Raw genomic sequence first — 21769 nt, 5'->3', positions numbered from 1 at the left:
CAATGTTTAAGTTGAAATTAAGCCATTAAACATGTTTTTACGAAAGGCATCGCGTAGAGACAGTTTAAAAAAACGTTGGAAACGTTGCTTACGTGTAGTTTTGGGTGTGGTTGTGGAACGTTTTTTAAACGCAAGCATTGTAAAGTGCGTTGTGTTTGCTGGGCGGTCCATTGAAACGAGATTTCGTTGATAACTGGAGTCACTCATCTGCTTATTAAAAAACGCGTCTTCAGAACTGTTATTAGATGTGTTCTGGGAGCTGTTGAAGAAAATGTCTGCTGTAATTTTGTTGTGTTTATTGAGTCTGTGTGGTAAGTTATGCGTGTATTTTTTCATATCTTTACTTCTTGAGATGAATGTATATGTTAATATTAATGGTGATAAGAAATTAGTCATTCTGATCTTGTCCAATTTGAACATTCACAAATCATTTTTGTTTTTTATTCCTACATTCATTCTGATATGTTTCTAATTCTATAGTCTGTCGATTTATTTTCCAGGTGTGTTTAGTGAGTCGGTGACTGAAGGAGATTCTGTGACTCTATCTGTGAATCTCACTGAGCAGCAGATGAAGAGAGAAATCTACTGGATGTTTGGAGAAATTCTAATAGCTGAAACACAAAACGAAGGAAAGTTCGCCCGTTACCGTGAAGAGAGAGCTGATGGAAGATTCACAGACAGACTGAAGATAAACTTACAAACCGGATCTCTCACCATCAACAACATCAGAATCACAGACTCTGGATCTTATTAAGTCTTCATCAAAGACTCAAAGACCAAACTCAAGATATTCAACATCACTGTCTATGGTGAGAACACAACTAATATTTATTAAGAATAGAAGATTAGAGAAAGATTTGAATTCAATCAGGATTCATTTATGCACTGTCCTTTCTGCATGTTTGATTTATGCAATATATGTCATTTTAATACAAATGAACTTAATAAGCCCGTCTTCTTCACTGTTGTGTTTTCCAGCTCGTCTGCCTGTTCCTGTAATCTCCAGAGACTCTTCATCATCAGATTGTGTTGTGTTGTGTTCAGTGATGAATGTGTCACATGATGTGAGTGTCTCCTGGTACAAAGGAAAGAGTTTATTGTCCAGCATCAGTGTGTCTGAACACAGAGACATCAGCAGCATCTCTCTTCATCTGGAGTGTCTGGATGATTCTTACACATGTGTCATCAACAATTCCATCACAAACCAGACTCAACATCTCAACACTGATGTCTGTCACACGTGTTCAGGTGAGTCACATGTGATTATTCTTCTGATGTGATCTAGAATCAGATTCAGTTACAGTAAAGACTCTTTTTATCCTTTACAGAACCTTCACATTTCACCTTCAATATAGTCATCATCTGTTGTGCTGCTGCTGGATCTGTGATCGGTGTAACTGCAGTTGTGATCTTCTGCATCTGTAGAAAACACACGAACACAACCCTAGATGGCAAGTGTGGTAAACTACAGCTGATACATGTGTAACAGTAATGTGATTCTGTGAAGAAACAGTGTTGTAGAGTGAAGGAAACAATCATTCTGAAACATCTCTCGGTGTGCTAACATGTTTTCTGTCATTGTTGTTAAAACAGGTCAAGCTTGTGAAGAGATCACTTACGCAGATCCAACCTTCTGCAAACGAAATGCACCTAAAGCGGTAAGATCATAAAAGACATAAGTGTGTCTGTATCATTTCAGTAGTAAAAGAGATTAGGCTGTCTGAAGGTTTGTGTGAAAATGATGGTTTAAATGGAAACGCTGCCAAAAATAAAAATTACTCGCCCTCAAGTTGTTTCAAACCTGTATAAATGTCTTTGTTCTGATGAACACAAAGAAAGATATTTGGAAGAATGTTAGCAACTGACCATTTCTGAGGCACCATTGACTACCATAGTAGAAAAAATTGAAATGGTTCTTCCAAACATTCTTCCAAATATTTTTCTTTGTGTTCAGCAGAATGAAGAAATGTATACAGGTTTGAAAAACAATCCTTTGAAAAACATTTACATTTTACATTTATGCATTTGGCAGACACTTTTATCCAAAGCGACTTACAGTGCATTTAGTCTATACATGTCTTTTTTTTTATCAGTGTGTGTTCCCTGGGATCGAACACACAACCTTGCGTTGTTAGCGCAGTGCTCTTCCAACTGAGCTACACAAGAACAAGAACAACCCAATTTGGAAAAAAATACTTTTTACAATAAACATACCATAAAAATGATAGACCCTTCATTTCTTTGTAAGCAGACAAACTTCAAAGGGATCAAATAATTATTTTCCCCGCTGTATATAATGAAAAATCCTTCTGATCCCTTATATTTTTGTTCACTGGGTGTGATATTAGACAATCTCTGAGTGCTGCACTCTAAAAACAAAGACAACACATTCTGGTGTGTCCTTTACTAAACACATCTCTGTGTTGATTCTGTTGTCCTTCACTAAACACATCTATTAAACACATAATTCTTGGGACAACATGTTTTCTTACTTTCAACACAACTTGTGTTAAAAATTAATGTGTTAAATAGGATAACACAAACAATGCGTTAAAATTAACACATCCATTTAAGTGTGTTGATCAGTGTGTTGATCCATGAAATATTGCTATTTTCTCAAACAAAAATATTAACCAGAATGCACTTTTCAGTGCAAACTTTTACACTATTGCTGTGTCCGAAACTGCTCCCTAGCTCTTATATAGTGCACTATATTGGGTCTCTGCCATTCATTGGTTGTGTGAACTTTATTCCCTATACATTCATTCATGCTTTTTATTACCCACAATGCACTCTATTTACATCCTATGTACACTCGCTCACTCACTGTTTCCCATGATACAACACGATACGACCACCTGATTAGAATCAGCTGGAGGAAATGCAAGTATGTCCTAAATGTATATATTTATATGTGTACGTGTATGTGTTTATAAATACAAAATTAAGATAAACAGTACACTACCGTGGCCGGGAAGTGCAAAACAAAACAACAAATCGCAAAACTAAAAACAAATCTAAAAGCAAAATCCAAAATCAAAATGACAAATCTGAAAACGCAATATCAAATCTAAAAACAGAATAGCAAATCTTAAAACACAACAACAATTCGAGAAACAAAATAACAAGTCAGAAAGCAAAACGACAAGCCAGAAAGTTGTTGCAAAACGACAAGTTCTGACTTGTCGTTTTGCTTTCTGACTTGTTATTTTGTTTCTCGAATTGTTGTTGTGTTTTAAGATTTGCTATTCTGTTTTTAGATTTGATATTGCGTTTTCAGATTTGTCATTTTGATTTTTGATTTTGATTTTGCTTTTAGATTTGTTTTTAGTTTTGCTTTTAGTTTTGTTTTGCACTTCCCGGCCACCGTACTACGCAGACATATTATGTAAACACAAATTTTTATTCTGGATGCGATTAATCCTTGCACAGCCCTTATCTTCAGTATTATGACAATTTCCCAAATGAAATGGAAAATATCGGCTGCATTTAATTCTAAAAGACTCATCCTTATGCGCTAATTCATTCAAAGTGTTTACCTCTCAGTGTGAAAACTTCGTAGGGATGAAGGGTGTAGGGGGTCAAGGCAAGATGGGATACAACTATGGCCAATTTTAGGTTTAGGGTTAGGATTGTGGATGGGATAAGGATGAAAACAGCGATCATCTGGCAAGATTTCACAAGATTTTGGCCATAGGGCGCCAAAATACTGTTCCTTGGAACACACTTCTGCGTCACCTTCCTTGTCCATAAGGAGGCGCCATCACGCTAAGAATCGACTCAGAGAACCATGGATGAAAAGTGTTCATCAATGGTGGTAATCTTGGAAAACCTTTACTCTGAAGGGCCTTTTGAAGTGGCCAATTTTGAGTATATGAAAAGTAGGTTTCCATGAGAGAAGGATCTCCACACCAGAGGGTCAATTTTGATTTAGGGTGTGTTCACACATGGCACGGTTGGTTCATTTAAAACGAACATAACAAAAACCTTAACCAAATATGTCGATCTTGTCCTGCAATTCCAATGTGTTATTAATAATATCATTAATAATCTAACTTACTAACTGTTTTCAAAATAAAGCACAGGTCAAATTACTTTGAACTATTTTTAAAGTTATTCAGCAGTGTACTCAAAAATACTTGAGGAATATACATAGACAGATTGATAATTGTATTAAAAATATGTAAGAATACTGTGTAAATGACAGACAGATCCATCTGAAAAGACAAACGTACTTGTATGATTTGTTTAATTTGTGGATGTAATTATATCTGCACTGTGAGTGCAAACAAAGCTTTTGCTTTTATGCATGCAGAATATTTGATGTCATTCCACAGCTCTAGACTTCATCCATCAGTTTTTCTGAAGTCTGTACTGTTTTAGACAAGAAACTAATGTGATTTAGTTGACCGATGACATCAGCTAAGGGGCGGGGCTTGTGCTTATGAAGGCTCTTAAAGAGGAAATTCCTGTAATGGAATCTCAACACCTTGGAATCGAGGAATCGATTCTTTTTGGAATCGATTCCCAGCCCTAGATTATCCTAAATATGAGTTTCTGATGTAAAAATAGCACGTGGACGCCCTCTAATGTCGCATTTCCCACTGGGAAGTTGGGAATTCATTTTGATACCCAAATTCCAGAGATGGGCGGGCCTTAAACTTTTGGTGCCTTCATGTGCTCTTGGAAATTTGATAATTCCCATTTCTTAAGTCAAGATTCCGAGCTGGTTGTGTTCAGGTGCTTTGTTGTTGGATGCAATGGAGGGCGCCATTCATGCTTGCGTGTGTCTTGGGAAAATCATATATGGTAATAGTTTTTAATCCTACTATATAGTTTACTAGTCAGCTTGCTGACTATTCTGGAATCTTGTTGAAATACATGCTATTTTCGCTGTGTATAAAACATACAGTACGCTTTAAATGATTATTCATATGTAAATATGTACTAATTTAACGACAAGACAAAGAAATGAATCGGTTGCCGAATAAACTTTCCTGTAGCTCAGTGGTTAGAGCATGGCGCTAACAACGCCAAGGTCATGGGTTGGATCCCAGGGGATGCACATAGTCAGAAACAAATGTATAATACAATGCAATGTAAGTCGCTTTGGATAAAAGCGTCTGCCAATGGAGAAATGTAAATGTAAACTAATAAAGCGTATGTGTCACAGCAGAAATCCTTCTTCTATCCGTCCATCTTGGGAACTCGGGTAGGCTATCAAAATTATTTCCCAACTTCCCAGTGGGAAACGCGACATCAGAGACTTCATGTGCACTCTTAACCAGGGAAACTCATATTTCCGATAATTCTGAGAGCACGTGAAGGCAGCATTAAAACATGCTTGATTCATGTATGTGATTAGGAACACTGCAGCACGTGAGCTTAGAGTTAACATAACGCTGTTGTTATCGTCCGCTGGTGTGGACGCAACACCATAAATATGATTTTGGACACTTTAGTCACACTTAAAGGAGACTGAATGTGATGAAGTGTCATGTGCACACATGGTGCTAGATGTTTTTTTTTTCTCAGAACTCGACCCGATTGACTTTTTTACCGACTTTTAGCTGAGGTTAGATTTCTGCTGGTTTCATTGTGGTAGTGTGAAGATGTGAGAAATAAGATTTGCTTCGGACAACAGGCCGTGAGGACATTCAAGCTTTGTAATAATTAGCCAACTGTCAAGATAATCAAAGCTTCTGAGGCAAATTTTCATATTCGATTATATAACTAATATGATAAAACATTTTGAAATGTATGTTCATGACAGTAAGCAGATGATCTGGTTGTTGTTGATAATTGCTCACTATTGTACAGTGTTATATAGTTAAAGCATATATTTATGTCTGTGTGTGTGTTGTGTCCGTCAGAGAGCTGCAGTGAAGGATGATGTCGTGTATGCAGGAGTCAAGAGAAGATGAAGAAACTCTGATAGGACGTGTTTGTATTGTGCTGATGTATTTTGCAGAATTACTGTTCAATCTAACATTTTGGCATTGTTGCATGGGGCTTGATTTTGACTTTTTTTAAATAGTTTATATATAATTGATAATTTGTTAGATGCATTCATAAGATCACCTCCTCATTCACGTTACAATATCCCCCCAAAAAACCCTGGGTGTATATTTTGCGGGCCTGCAGAAAGTACAGATCTAAACCCTGTTGAGATTAACTTGAACACAGACATGATACTAGAAACATTTTTGCCATATGGTTCACGAGAATGTCTTTTATTAAACAGCCACACATGTGTAATTTGCTCATGTAAAGAGACCAGTCAAGTCCATATGAATGAAAGCGAATTAAGAGTACATTTACAAGTACATTATGCTAGTAAAACTACATCTGTTCATTACAAATGTATATTCTACAATCTTCTCAACTTTATACAGCATATAACGCATCATGGCACAAAGTGTTCGTGTGTTAAAGTCACAGTTTAACGGTTACTGAGAAAACTGGACCTCAGCGTGATAAACACATTTAGTGTGAAAGAAGACTCCAGCAGATCTGTGAACACTCAACTGACCACGACCACAAACCCCGAAGGCCAAAATACATGTGAGACGTGTTCTTCAGTTTATTTTCCACACCCGTCTTCTGTTGGTCGTGAGATTGTGCCTTCAGATATTCCCTAGTTTATTATTTTATAAAAGTTTCTGTGTTTTGTGTTTCTAATGTGTTTTGGGTTGTATTGCCATATCCAGGTTTCCATAATATTCTCATTCTGAGACGTATGAGTTAAATGCACAGTTAAATATTTGTTCGGGTCCCTTTTGAATTGAACCAATGCAAATACAAATAGAGCATACATTTATATTCACAGCTAACTAAACTGCATTAAAAACTGAAAACGCAGACATTTTAATATCTCAAATCATACGTCCAATAGACACAACTGATTTAAATGCGGTTCTTAAAATAAAAATTAACGTGCAGAACAAGTGGAGAAAAAAAATAGGTGTTTGTGGTAAATGTTCTCAGCATCTGTCTGCTAAGAAATGAGCTCATGGAAAACTGAGTGACACATGGCATAGACGGGTCATTTCTACTGATATTATTGTGTTAATGTGTGAGAGGTGAGAAACATCACACACCGACACCATCTGAAAACTAACTCTAAATATCACTTATAAGTGGAAATAAATAAATAATACACGCACAGTGTGACAAATATTCAGTATTGTTTATTTCACCAAATTATATCATATCAATATTCCTAAATATCAGATTGACTGTATTACGGGCAGAACACTTTTGAACAGTGGCTGTTGGCGTGTAAAACATAGACAAGATTAAAAAACTATCATGGATCTGAGATGGAAGTCCTTCTTTCTAGAGCCTCATTATTATGGGGACAGAGGTAGAGAGGGCTGACTGTTACAAGGTTTTTAGGCCCATCTGATCTGACCTTGACCAAAACCACTGTTGCTAAAGTCACTCAGGCCTATAGAGGAGAGTTTCAGCAGTAATGGCATCACTGCTAATAAAACAATAGAAAATTTAATAGCTTTAACGATAAATATAATGGTGTCTACTGTTAGGCTATGTGACGGGTTCTATTGGTGGGATGTTATCAGGCAGTTGGGAACCAACAGAACACCATTAAATCCTATTGGAATAACACTCAAAACACACTACACAAAGGAATTTTGTAATGGTTTTAATGGAGAAGCGAATGGTTCGTTTTAATGGATACCATTAGAATTTCTGTGATGGTTTTCAGCAAGAATCACTGTCTGGTTGGGGAACACCATGCACCCATGCAGGGAGAAAGACATGAAAAAATAAGAGCAGCAAAAATATCAGACAGGAAACTATTGCTGTTTTTAAAGACAGAGTAGCCCACAACTACAAAGTTGTATGCCTAAGAGTTCATACAAAGCCATGCAATTTGGTGACTGGCATTTTTCAAAACGACAATAACAGAACAAAAAAAAAACAAGAGCGACAACAACATAAAAAAGTACAAGAAAGAATTATTCAGTAAAATAAAAATAATATTGCACAGTGAATTTTAACAATATATTGCACGAAGTAGAACACACCTACCCAGTCATTGTGCTCTGGTCTGTGCAGGTCACTTATACTCAGAGTCAGTAACCATAGCTTACTCTGTGAACCTAACCTGGTCGGGAGCAGGTTTTCTTTGTAAACCCAGAGTTTATTTCCATCTCCTCCCCTTTTAAAGCACAAGTTGTGTATCTCATTCACAGTCATTCATGGCTCACATTTTGATCACACAGACACCATCTCACTGACTCATGTCATATGTGCTTTTATAGAGGATCCTGTATGTGAAGAGGATGCATTCATTCATAGGGATGCACTTTGATTTCAGGAGAGCAATTTAGGACCCGAGTGGAATTTTGTCATTTCCCCTTTTGTATTTTTATTAAAACTGTACCATTTTTCTTTACAGTGAAATACATATATATAAATATATATCATCCATCATTACATCAATAACATCATATTAAGAGCAGATAGTTTTCTATGGGCGATGAGAAATGACTTCATAAAGTGTATAAATACAGTGCACAAAATTAATAAATACAAACATAAATGTAGAAATGAAGCTATCAAGGTAATAAACAATTAATTTAGACGTGCAGCCATTCATACCCAAATCTGCTTCGAGCAGGGTTCGAACCAGTGACGAGACTGAAACTGACACCCTTACAAGTGTCCTATACACTATGACGTCACACACTCATTACGTAATACATCTTTTATTTCTGTTGTTTCATTCATTTATTAATTCATTTAATGATTAATTTATTTGTTTACTGGTACATTTATCTATTTATTAATTTAAACTTCAGTCATTTTCAGCACATTAGTAAATCCACTGAATGCAGAGCGGAAAGTGTGCCTGGCTCTCGAGCGGTTTTCTTTGGTTCCGTTGCCATGGTGACTGGTCATATCGGAGCTCCATTGATGATGTCTTGTCGTAGTCGTGGTGCACGCGCTTAACTCAAGGTAAGTCTACCCAGAGTTGATAGAACTAACTCAAATCAGCTGTTCTAACTCAAATCAGCTGTTCTGAAACCAAAAACCAAAAACAAGTTTCGCATCTCGGTGTAAATCAACTCAGAGTTCACATTTTAACTCGGTGTTACAACTCGGAATAATGGACACGACGCATTTTACAAGTTGTACGGACTTGCCGGCTCTTCGTTACTTTATTGCAGTAAGGAAATAAAAAACAATGCTTTTGGATGTATTAACTTGATTGAATAATAGATTTTGCAGTACCGTATTATCTTCCATAAATAAATAAAAAACAACTATTTTGAGTAATGTTCTTTTTTATTTTATTTTTGTTTTACATTTGACTGCATTCTTTTCTGCATTGGAAAGATTTATATTGCTGGTCATTTTTAAACTTATTACATAATTTATTGTCGTTTGTTACATCACATAAGGGCTTTAAACAATGTTTCATATGGCCTATTGATATTGTTTGATGTGATATTTATAAAAAAGGCTTTTCAACAACATTAACATCTGTTACTTGTAAATAGCTGTAAAACAGAAGCTGTGGTGCCATCTATTGGTTAAACGTGGAAACACGCTCTGACAACTATTTTTCTTTCTGGAAGTGGATGCTCATTAAATGCAAAACTATCAATAAAAAGCCTAATCAATACCTGCCATGATAATGAGTCATAAGCACGTCATCTTCCGGTCGGGTTCGTGAAGCAGCAGCATTAGACACGTTTCCGCCACCTACTGGACGGCACTGTCAATGTTTCTTTGAGTTTTGTCTTGGGATCGTTTTTTATTGATGCTTAAAACAAAACAGAGAATATAAAATGCCATATAATACTGCAAAATCTAACTTCAACACAACCATGTAGCAGCACAAAACAAAAGTAAAACTTATACTACTAATAAAGAAAAAATATACATATATAATGATACAAGGGTATTAGTCCACAAAATAGACCCGAACAATTTACTTCAGGGCATTTTTGTTTTGAGTATACAGATTTGTAGAATAACTCCAATTCCTTTTGAAAAAGAGAGAACATGGGAGGATTCTTAAAAAAAGCTTTTATGTATAAAATGGTTGGCCAAAACGAATGTTTTTAACGAAGTATAACAAAACCAGATTTTATCGCTTTGAAATTGAAGTCAGGTACTACATGTATGACATTTAAACAAACATGGATATCTGCCCAGAATTAGAAATTCTTATTATCTGTCGCACATAAGTACACTCATGATTAAATAAGAAAACATCCTTCTCCATCCATCATGTGAAAAACTCACTTTCCCTAGACAGGGACAACAGGCCAACATGCAGTTATCTGTGAAAATGTATCTTATCATTTTCAAAAAAGGCACTCGCGCTTTATTTATTATGATGATTTTGTTGTTTGATTCCTTGTCACATCTGTGTCAGTCAGTTGTTCACTTGTCAGTGAGGAGGCGGACCGTCAGACTCTCAGCACCTCAATATTGTAACACTGTTCGGTTGTTTATTTTGATGTGTTCTATGAGCGCTTGAAGAAAATGTCAACATGTGTGATTTTGTTCTGTTTGTGGAGTCTGTCTGGTAAGTCATCTGTGTTTTTATCTTCACTTTTTTGTGTTAATATGTGATGATGATCACAAATCATTCTGAACTTCATTAAATAATCGTTTTATATTTGAACGTTTACAGATCTGTTTGTTCTTCATTTATTTGATCATTTATTCCGTATCTAACATTTATCAAGTTTTAGAGCGCAGATGGCCACCGAGTGAACAGACTTTTGTAATTCGATGGATTTATTTTCCAGGTGTGTTTAGTGAGTCGGTGACTGAAGGAGATTCTGTGACTCTATCTGTGAATCTCTCTGAGCAGCAGATGAAGGGAGAAATCTACTGGATGTTTGGAGAAATTCTAATAGCTGAAACACAAAACGAGGGAAAGTTCGCCCGTTACCGTGAAGAGAGAGCTGATGGAAGATTCACAGACAGACTGAAGATAAACTTACAAACCGGATCTCTCACCATCAACAACATCAGAATCACAGACTCTGGATCTTATCAAGTCATCAACAAAGACTCAAAGACCAAACTCAAGATATTCAACATCACTGTCTATGGTGAGAACACAACTAATATTTATTAAGAATAGAAGACTAGAGAAAGATTTGAATTCAATCAGGATTCATTTATGCACTGTCCTTTCTGCATGTTTGATTTATGCAATATATGTCATTTTAATACAAATGAACTTAATAAGCCCGTCTTCTTCACTGTTGTGGTTTCCAGCTCGTCTGCCTGTTCCTGTTATCTCCAGAGACTCTTCATCGTCCGGCTCAAATTGTGTTGTGTCGTGTTCAGTGATGAATGTGTCACATGTGAGTCTCTCCTGGTACAAAGGAAAGAGTTTATTGTCCAGCATCAGTGTGTCTGATCTCAACATCAGACTCTCTCTACCTCTGGAGTGTCTGGATGATTCTTACAGTTGTGTGGTGAACAATTCCATCACAAACCAGACTCAACATCTCAACACTGATGTCTGTCACATGTGTTCAGGTGAGTCACATGTGATTATTAGTGTTTATTCACTTAGTTGATTGAGAAACTGAGAAGTTTTGAGAAAATGAGAAGTTTTGTAATTCTGTTTAGTGGTGCTGTAACTACACAGTTTTTATAATATAATTTAAAAATAAATAGACACAATTAATAAACCTATACCCTTTGTAATGCATGAATCAGTTCAGTAAACTTACAGTCGGTTTGAAAGATTGTGATGAATTCTAATTCAGTTTTATTGTTGCACATCTCTCTGAAGACTGCAAGTGTACTTTTACTGAAGCTGTGATCCGATTGGTCCTCTCTGCTCTGGTGGGCGTGACTGTTGTTGCTGTTCTGGTTTATGACATCAGATCCAGAAGAGATGAACAGAAGATAAGATCAGACATCGAGTTAAACACACTTGATTCAGCTGGGTGTTAGGGTTGGGTTTGAATATTATCAATTTTGATTCGCAGTTTAAATTTCAATGTGTTAAAATATGAAATCAAACATTGGATGTCAAAATGTATGGTGATGTAGCCTCTTCATTCACTGCTTTGCAAACTAAAAGCCTGTTTATGAGTTACCACAAACAACATGGTTATTGTTGTAAAACTACACTGTAATCCCCCCCAAAAAAACGGAAATTTTCTGTAAGCTGGAAAAACAGAAATATACCGTAAAAAATTCTGTAAAATTATAGGATATAAGGATATATATTAAATTGTTTTCCCCATTTTTCTTGCAAATGTGTTGTCTTGTTCTGTAATTTTATAGTTTTTGATCGTATTTCAAAAATAAACTGTAAAAAAAATAAATCTTGTTAAAAAAACGGAAATTTTCAGCTGGGGCGCCAGAAATAAACTGTAAAATAACTGGGTTTCCCTGTAAAATTACATTCCCCACCGGTTTCTTGTACATTTTCAGTCTTTTCTGTAATTTTACGGTTTTTGGTTGTATTTCAAAAAATACATAAAAATTCTGTACATTTTACAATAATAAAAAAACAAACAATACAGAAATTCTAATGGTTTCAATTCAATTACCATGAACCATCAGCTTTTCCCATTTAAACCATTAGGCCACAAACAGCTAATAGAATACCAATCACATCAAATACCAATAGAATCCACCACACTAGCCACCATTATAGCTTCTATTAAAACCAATACAATTCCCATTATAACCCTTAAATCCATTACATTTTCTATTGTTTTTTGAGCAGGGATTATAGACACCCAAAACCCAACCACAAAAAACTTTTTCAGTTGATTGTTATAGCTGTTAGGTATTCTTGTATTTTTTGATGGTCTTTATGATTTTAAAAAACTATTTTGTAAATCATGCGGCTTCCTATGGTTAGTTTGAAACACGCACACACACACGTTTGTTTTTATACATTGTGGGGCATTTCTGCACACTTTCTGCATTTGTACATTTTCAAATAAACATCATTTATTATGCTTAATAATCAACTTGAATCGTAAGTGTGTGAGACTTTTACCATCATTGCGGGAACATTTTGGACACCACAAAGTATAAACACACACGCGCACTAACGCGCGCGCACACACACGGACATTTTGGCCAACAGTTTATTATGTATAAAGTATAGGCTATGCAAGTCACTAAAACACTTATGCCATTCTTTGTCGGTGTGGTTTCTTGGCTGAACGTTTTTAAAACGTTGTCACAAAACCACAACAAAAACGCAAATTAATCAACGCTCGCATTTGATGGGCGGACCGTTAAAAAGCGGATTTGTTCACAAACTGCAGTCACACCGAGCGGAGCTTTTCTCCTCTTCAGCATGTCCTCTTCATTTCTGTCGCTTTATTAGGAAACTCTCAGTGAAGTTTGAAACATTTCAAACATTTCATAACATTTCTGTTCTGTTTGTTCGTTTTCTTTATTTGTTGCGAGCGGCTGAAGAAAATGTTTCATGTGATTCTGATGTGTTTGTGGAGTCTGTCTGGTAAGTTGTACGTGTTGTTTTATATCTTCAGATTTCTCAGTCATGCGTGATTTTATGATTCAAGAATTGTTCTGATCTTCATCATATTTCACTTGGAATGTTAAGTGTAAATATTTGAACATTTACGGATCAGTTTGTTCTTATTCCGTCATTCATTCTGACATTAATCGTGTTCATAAGTGTATGTCCATTTATAATTACAAAAAAGACAGTTATGGCAAATTGTTGGATAATTATACACGTCAAACTTTTGTGGTTTTTGTAAAGTGATTTCAATGTAAATCCAGGTGTGTTTAGTGAGTCTGTGTCAGTGACTGAAGGAGATTCTGTGACTCTGTCTGTGTATCTGACTGAAATTAAAGATGGAATCTCCTGGAAGTTTGGAGAAATTGTCATAGCTGAATTCAAAGCTGAGGACAAGAACATCAGTTTACATGAACACAGAGCTGAGAGGAGATTCAGAGACAGACTGAAGCTGGATCACACTGGATCTCTCACCATCAACAACATCACACTCACAGACTCTGGATCTTATGAAGTCATGAACACAGACTCAAAGAACAAACTCAAGATATTCAACATCACTGTCTATGGTGAGTAGAACTGTGATAAATATCTAATCCATATCTTCACCTTTTAAGATGTTATAGGCCCGGTTTCACAGACAAGGTTAGCCTAACCAGGACTTGCCTTAGTTCATTTAGGCTATTTAATCACTTTTATTAAATGCGTAGAAAATTTTTACTGATGTGCATCTTGAGAACAAAACAATGGAATGACCTATTTTAAGATATGGGCAAGTTATTTTCAGTTAAGAGCTCAAAATTCATTTTATGTCTGGGATAGTCTTAAGCCTTGTCTGTGAAACCGGCATAATGTTTCAAAATGTGATCAAATGTTAATGATGGGTACATTGTGATGACATTACATTCATTTGTGTGAATTAGTTTTTATGCAATATATTTGTTATGAACTTTTAAATACATTTGTTCTCTGGTGCATTGATGTCATTGGAATATAAATACATAACAGATTATAACAAAGGCTATGATATTTGATGTTTAGACTTCTGGGTTTAGTTTTGGTTGTAGGATCTGATTTCATGCTTTGGGTCGTGTCTTTTATTCTGAGTTCACTTGACTGTTTGCTCGCAATCCTGTTCAGTCTTGTTCTGGTGTTTGCGTTGGTCTGGATTTCACCACTTGTGTGTTTCCATTATGCACTTAATTTTTGTTTCCCACCTCCCATTATCCTCATTATCACTTCAGTCCGCTTGTGTTTGCTGTCCTGTCGTGCTTTTGATGTTTTTCTCTTTTGTTTTTCAGTCCTGTTGACTGAGGTGGGCCACTTTTTGTGTCATGTTTTCTCAATAGATCCTTTTCTGTTATTTACTGACCCTCTTATTCATGGTAAACTTATTTGATTGTAATGTTTTCAGCTCGTCTGCCTGTTCCTGTCATCTCTAGAGTCTCTTCTCAATGTTCTTCATCATCATCAGATTGTTCAGTGTTGTGTTCAGTGATGAATATGGCACATGTGAGTCTCTCCTGGTATAATGAAAGCCGTGTACACTCCATCATCAGTGTGTCTGATCTCATCATCAGTGTGTCTGATCTCAACATCAGACTCTCTCTACCTCTGGAGGTGGAATATCAGGACACAAACACATACAGATGTGTGGTCAACAATCCCATCACAAACCACACACAACATCTCAACATCACTTCAGTGTCAGGTCTCTCCACTGTCACAAGTGTTCAGGTGAGTCACGTCATGTGATGTTTGTGTTTATTTACTGACGTGATCAAAGATCAAACTGACTAATACAGCATTTATATGAACTGATGCACAACACATTCAGTTACTGACTTGATTTATTTGAACAGGTTTCATAGTTGTGATGTGTTGTGCTGTTGTTGGACCTGTGATGATTGTAGCCGCACTTCTCATCTTCTGCAGAAAACACACACACACACAACAACAAGGTCAATGTAAACCCGCTAATACATCTGTCAAAATATGTGCTTGGTTTCTTTTAAAGTTTAGTGAAGAAACTGTGTTGAGATATTCAAAAATAATCTCATTCACATGTCATCTTATGTGATTTCTTGGAGCAGATCCGGCCGGTGAAGATGAGATCACTTACGCCTTCTGTAAAAGACAAACACATCAACCGGTGAGATCATTCATCACTGTGTCTCTCTATCATTTTAGTAGTTTGTCAAAATTTAACAATTGCCTGTTTATTTGTGTGGGATGGTCTGGCAGATGTTTATGAACACCTAGTGTTTGTCTTAAAGGGAACCCGGTGTATAGAGAGATGTATGGCTTAATGCGTTGTAATAGCCTTACACTACTAGCATTTGTCGTTAGAAACACATCAAATATTTTCAGTTCTTAAAAAAACCCTAAATGTAATACTCATTTTAACCTAAGGAGGCCGCCATGTTCTTTTTCGATGACGTAAACTGGTTGCACGCACAGCTAGGCAGCCAAACTAAACACCGACACACTAATCAGTTCTTCAGTAAATATAAGGTTCTGTAGGATAATATATATATACTATATATATATTGTGTGTAACAATGTTCACAGCAAGGAAGGAGGAGGGAACCGGCGAACGTTGAACAACAAAACTTTAATAAAATAAACAAACAACAAAACGAAAGTAAAATGCCGGCAGCTCCCTCACGGTCGACTGCCGGTCACACATAATAAAACATAACGTAAAGTCCAGGCCTGGTTCTCTCTCGTCCTTTACTGTTGTCGCTCCTCCTTTTATATAATGCTAAAAGAAGAAAGAAAGAAAATAAAGACGCTATTTGGTGTATTTTCCTACATTTTAATATTGTTTGTCAGAAACAACACAAACATGCATATTAATACCAAAATCATTTCGAATTTATCATATACACGATGTTTTAGCCATTATACAATGCATTTTATCCAGATTTTGACTTTTTGATGTTGATTTATCACAGAGCCTAACGTTATTGTCTTCTCTCCCTCGGTCATTAGCTGACGGGGGCTAATATTCACGTGTGCTCTAATACAGAATAAATAACCAAACCCAAGCATTATTATTGTGTTTATCAGTATATTCTCATAATGTATAAAGTATACGATTAGGTGGATGCTGATGTCTTAAATAGTCTTAAATGTCTCAAAGGCGGTAGTTTAAAGCTATGATTTAATGCACGCTCACTTTGAACAGACGTCTAATACTGAACGTCGTTCTTCTTTTATGGCTGGCAGGCTGGCTTGTGTCAAGAGGACATACCGCCACCTACTGTCCCTGTGTGTTTGTATATCTGATCTTATGTTTTACGTGTCATATTTTACTGTTATATATGGAAAACGTGTGTGCTTCGCTGTTGCGAAAGAGAACAGGTTTAGGTCGCAACCATTTGACATCACGGATTCTGACGCAAAAAATTGCGGCCTCCTAGTAAAAATATGTTTTCAAAGTTTATGAATACTGTGACAGTTACACTGTTTTTTTATTTCACAATATAAAGTCAATGCCATTGTTCATATATTAAGACATACATCGCTCTATACCCAGGGATCCTTTTAAACACCTAAAGAGTTTTCCTATCTTAAATAATAATAAAAAATTGACTTTCTGGTTTTACAATTTTTCTAGACAATCAAAAACATTGAATTTGGAAAAGTTTTATGGCTCTGTAGGGATTTTAAAAAATGCTCAATGTGTGAATTTCAATAGGACTGAATATTTGTGTGATGTGTTGTCATAAATGGTCAGTAATGTAATAATGTGAGGTGTTTGTTGTGTGTGTCTGTCAGAGATGTGCGGTGGAGGATGATGTGGTGTATTCAGGAGTCATGAGAAGATGATCAAACTCTCTGTCCATAGACGTTCAGATTACAGTAACTATGTCTGCTCAACACACCCGTTTAAAGTCTATTAAATGTCATTGAAATGATGCAATACAAGCAAACCCTGTGATGCCAGTGAAGTATATTCTTTTCACTGCTGTCTTGACATGAACTACTGAAATATGAGTGCACAAAAGATATGAAAAGAGAATTGTTTCTGACTTTGACAAATGTTTCATGCAGATTGTAACATTAAATAGTTTTTAACTGTATATTACACATTGGTTTTTATCTTTGTATATTCAGTGATATTTGCAATAGATACAGTAAAACTGTGCATATGTTTAAAACGTATGTTTTCTTTTTCAAAAAATAAAATAATTAAATAACTGCATCAATGGAGTGTGATGGATGTATGAAATAAGAAATGAACATGTAGTTGAATATAAAGATAAGTAATAAAACTTAAAGATCAAATCTCTCTGTGTTTTGAGTGTATTTATGCTTCATTTGCTTAGATGTTTGATCCCTTAATGCTAAACATTAAAAATATCCTAGTAACCACCCTAGCAACACACATGTACAGAAGAGCATGTATAGAAGAGTAAGTCTTGTTAAAAAAGGTCAAATTAACTCTCACTTGAAGTGTGGATTATATATACACTGTGAGAGTTAATTTGACCTTTTTTAACACTCACGATTTTGCTGTGAAGGTTTCAGAACTGACAGCAGAACTGAGTTGACTCGAGTTCTCACATTTATTTTTATCTTCGTGGTCAGTTTAGTGGTCAGTTTCTTTTTTTCTTGTTTCACACTGAATGTTTGTGTCAGATGAGGTCCAGCAAGTTTTATGTCTATTAATTATGAAGTCATGACGCGTTTAATACTTTTTAAACTTTAGTAGATAGTTTTAAGTTTAATCAAGCCACGTGACTCAAAGCCGTTAAGTTTATGGGATCCAAGAGTGCGTGACAAATAAAGACTTGCTTACTACTGTACTGTAGATATATATTGGCATTTTTCTTTATAATTCTGAAAGAACTGATGAATTATTGTGCTGTCCATTCTTTCATAAACACGCGACTGTCCACTTTTCTCTTTATTCACTCATTCATGTCAAGACAGCAGTGAACTGAATATACATCTGCATACTGGTGCCATCTACTGGACTTAGTTTGTGCAGCATCGACATCTAACTCAAATTTAAATGGCGCACTCCGGTCCGAGTCCACACTTGGTGACGTCAGGAAGTGCAGACCTAGGGCACTAGGCACGAGTCCACAAGGGTACAAGGGTGTGCATTTTTGGGATAGACTTGATGTCGACCACACTTACACAGCTTACAGGATTTGTAAATGTATTATTATAGTAATTGTTATACAGGTAAAACGAATTTGATGTTTGTGTTGATTAAAGCAGCACTAATAAGATAAAGAGTCAGATGGTTTTAAAGACGTTCTTATTTAAAAACATATCTTCGAGTCATTTTGATGTTTAAAACTGTATTTGTTTAAAACATCAGTAAGCAGTCCAGCTGTCTCTCATAAAGCAGATTATATGTCTGTTGCGCCATCTAGTGGCTAGACATCGGATCATACTGAAAACAGTTTCTCATACATTTACACATCCGTCAACATATAATCAAGAATTAATGCAAAATTACATAAAACCAGCGTCACATTGTGACACATATAATCAGATAAATTAACCAACATGCCGTTCTGTGTTAAGATCAGAAAATGTATTTAACAAATATGAGAAATGCAGTGACATGAAAACATCAGCTCATATGTAATGAAGACATTTACCTGTGTATTGTGTATTATATTTATACATAATTGTGTATGTATTGTGTCATATCAGAATTTTTATATGTATAAAATAAATCATGTCATGTCTCAAATATAAATGAATTTAACAGCTAGTGTGTGTTGGTGGACATTATACTGATTTTTAAATATGTAAATGAAACCAAATGAGTTTGCAGATCAGTTTTAACACTGAATTCAGTGATATTCAATATAAAACACGCCGTAACAAATAACACAAATATGCTGGAATGACACACAGAAATATTAAGTTCCTTTTCATGAAGAATACCTCCGATCCCAACACTCACTCATTCATTCATATATTATTTACACGTATGTTATTATATTTTAATATGAAAATAAAAAGTTTATGTTGACAACTTGTTTCCCGAGGTGTCAGTCCAGCTGTAAGAGGTTGATGTGAACAGCAGGGGGCGCTCACACTGCACTCTGTGATGGGATGGATGATGATTATAAAGACATTGGACATCATTTAGGTGGATTTAGGTCATTGGACATGTTTTTTTTTCAAAACAAGGGGAATTCATGCAGTTACAAATTCATAATGTATCGTTTCACATTAAATCAATAATATTGTGTCAGCACATGAAAAGAAATGAAATTATCACATTTACAACCATGCTAATAGGCTTACAATCAGCACACTTGCTGGTGTGAAATATTATAAATATAAAGAAACATTCATCTGTTTTATTAATTTAAGAGACATTATGATGCTTCCCACCCACCAAACATCTAAAGGAAATGAGAGATGACTAAAACAAGAAGTGTTGATCAGACTCAAGTCAGTGTAACATATTCACTTATCAGAGCGTTCATGAGGGTCCGGATCCATTTATAACATTTTTGTTCTGTGAGCTGTTGAAGAAAATGTCTGATGTGATTTTTTTCTGTTTGTTCTTCTGGAGTCTGTCTGGTGAGTTTCGCATTTTCAGCACAGAATAAAACAGCTAAAGATAGAAAGACAGATATAATAGTGAATTATCACAGGGAGGTTTCTGTAGATGTTTGTAGCAATCAACCAAAAAAATGAAATGAAATGAAATGAATGACCAGAGCAATATAAGATAAGCTCAAGAGCTTCGGTGTGGATCATATATAGAATATAAGATTTAGGATTCTGATGTAATTTAATTTGTGTAGCAGCAGCACTTACATGTGTAGACAAGATCTGTCTGAGAGATCATAGAATTGAATAAACTTCAGTTGTTGTGTAATTTTCAGGTGTGTTTGGTTGTGAGTTTGTGTCAGTGACTGAAGGAGATTCTGTTATTCTGTCTATGAATCTGACTGAACATCAGGGGAGAAAGGGCATCAAGTGGATGTTTGGACCTAAAGCATATCTCATAGCTGAAATCACCATAGAAGACGGTAAAGTTGAGATATATGAAGGAAGAGATGACGGGAGATTCAGAGACAGACTGAAGCTGGATCATACTGGATCTCTCACCATCACAAACACCAGAATCACAGACTCTGGACTTTATGAAGTGACCAACACCAGCACCAACACCAAACTCAACACATTCAACATTACTGTCCACGGTGAGTAGAGGAGAACAAACTAACTAATAAAACAACTATTTACTGTTTATTTACTGTTCATCTAGAAAATGTGTTTTTTTCAGCTCGTCTGCCTGTTCCTGTCATCACCAATTCTTCATCATCATCAGCCTCAAACTGTTCTGTGTTGTGTTCAGTGATGAATGTGTCACATGTGAGTGTCTCCTGGTACAAAGGAAAGAGTTTTTTGTCCAGCATCAGTGTGTCTGAACACAGAGACATCAGCAGCATCTCTCTTCATCTGGAGTGTCTGGATGATTCTTACAGCTACAGTTGTGTAGTGAACAATCCCATCACAAACCAGACTCAACATCTCAACACTGATGTCTGTCACACGTGTTCAGGTACATCAGCTGTGTTATTCACTGATCCACACAAATGAACTTTTTCATGATTGTAGTTGAGTAAACACAGAGCAAATAACACATTCTGTTTGAGAGATTGTGATGAATCATAATTCAGTTTTATTGTTACAGCTCCTTCTGCAGAATTCTACTGCTGTTGTGGTTTTACTGAAGTTGTGATCCGATTGGTCGTCTCTCCTCTGGTGGGCGTGGCTACTGTAGCTGTTCTGGTTTATGACGTCAGATCCAGAAGAGATGAACAGAAGAAGAGATCAGACACTCAGTTAAATGACTGATGGGTCTGTTATTCAATCAGATTGATATTGTTATACTATTTTGTAATGCAATGCTTCAAACGCATTGTAAATATCTCTGGATAAAACGGCAAAATGTTTAAATACAGTTGTTTGATTAAGAAGAAACAGATAGAAGCAAAGAAAGAGGAACTACATTATTTAAATGTTCTTGCAAGCGCCTGTGTGCTAAATAAATACTGAGAAATGAGCTCTCAGAAAACTGAACCATTGGGAACCCGAAGCGACAAAACCACTGACAGATCTTCTCTGCTGATGTAAATGTGTTAATGTGTATGCAAGAAAATGTGAGAAAGAGCAGTCCATCTGAAAGCTATGTGTGTGTGTGTGTGTGTGTGTGTGTGTGTGTGTGTGTGTGTGTGTGTGTGTGTGTGTGTAGAA

The 21769-nt window shown here is 36.0% G+C and overlaps 2 protein-coding genes, 1 long non-coding RNA gene and 1 pseudogene across 5 annotated transcripts; all 4 read left to right on the top strand.

Moving 5' to 3' along the window:
- The first annotated feature begins 236 nt into the window (after window positions 1–236).
- On the top strand, window positions 237–1486 carry LOC130548539 (uncharacterized; annotated as a pseudogene).
- A 7248-nt stretch (window positions 1487–8734) lies between these two features.
- LOC130548402 (SLAM family member 6-like) lies at window positions 8735–12290 on the top strand. Of its 3 annotated transcripts, none has more exons than XM_057325150.1 (4): window positions 8735–8985; window positions 10794–11102; window positions 11272–11538; window positions 11798–12290. In XM_057325150.1, exons 2-4 carry the CDS (start codon window positions 10862–10864, stop codon window positions 11959–11961), a joined length of 672 nt encoding a protein of 223 aa, XP_057181133.1. In that variant the 5' UTR covers window positions 8735–8985; window positions 10794–10861; the 3' UTR covers window positions 11962–12290. The 3 variants fall into 3 exon arrangements, with proteins under 3 accessions (XP_057181133.1, XP_057181132.1, XP_057181131.1); XM_057325149.1 differs by having other exon boundaries at window positions 8735–9196; XM_057325148.1 differs by lacking the exon at window positions 8735–8985 and adding an exon at window positions 10070–10567.
- A 3088-nt stretch (window positions 12291–15378) lies between these two features.
- On the top strand, window positions 15379–17918 carry LOC130548407 (uncharacterized). Its single transcript, XR_008962028.1, has 3 exons — window positions 15379–15480; window positions 15613–15671; window positions 17303–17918. It is a non-coding gene; the product is annotated as an uncharacterized LOC130548407 (long non-coding RNA).
- Window positions 17919–20005: 2087 nt separating this feature from the next.
- On the top strand, window positions 20006–21487 carry LOC130548400 (hepatic and glial cell adhesion molecule-like). The gene is made up of 4 exons (XM_057325147.1): window positions 20006–20083; window positions 20392–20712; window positions 20796–21074; window positions 21207–21487. Exons 1-4 carry the CDS (start codon window positions 20038–20040, stop codon window positions 21368–21370), a joined length of 810 nt encoding a protein of 269 aa, XP_057181130.1. The 5' UTR covers window positions 20006–20037; the 3' UTR covers window positions 21371–21487.
- Window positions 21488–21769: the final 282 nt, after the last annotated feature.

This window comes from Triplophysa rosa, linkage group LG25 (genome assembly GCF_024868665.1).
Source record: "Triplophysa rosa linkage group LG25, Trosa_1v2, whole genome shotgun sequence".
NCBI lineage: Eukaryota > Metazoa > Chordata > Actinopteri > Cypriniformes > Nemacheilidae > Triplophysa > Triplophysa rosa.
The sequence above is the reverse complement of the archived record's forward strand: the minus strand, read 5'-3'. Positions and strand labels throughout refer to the sequence as shown.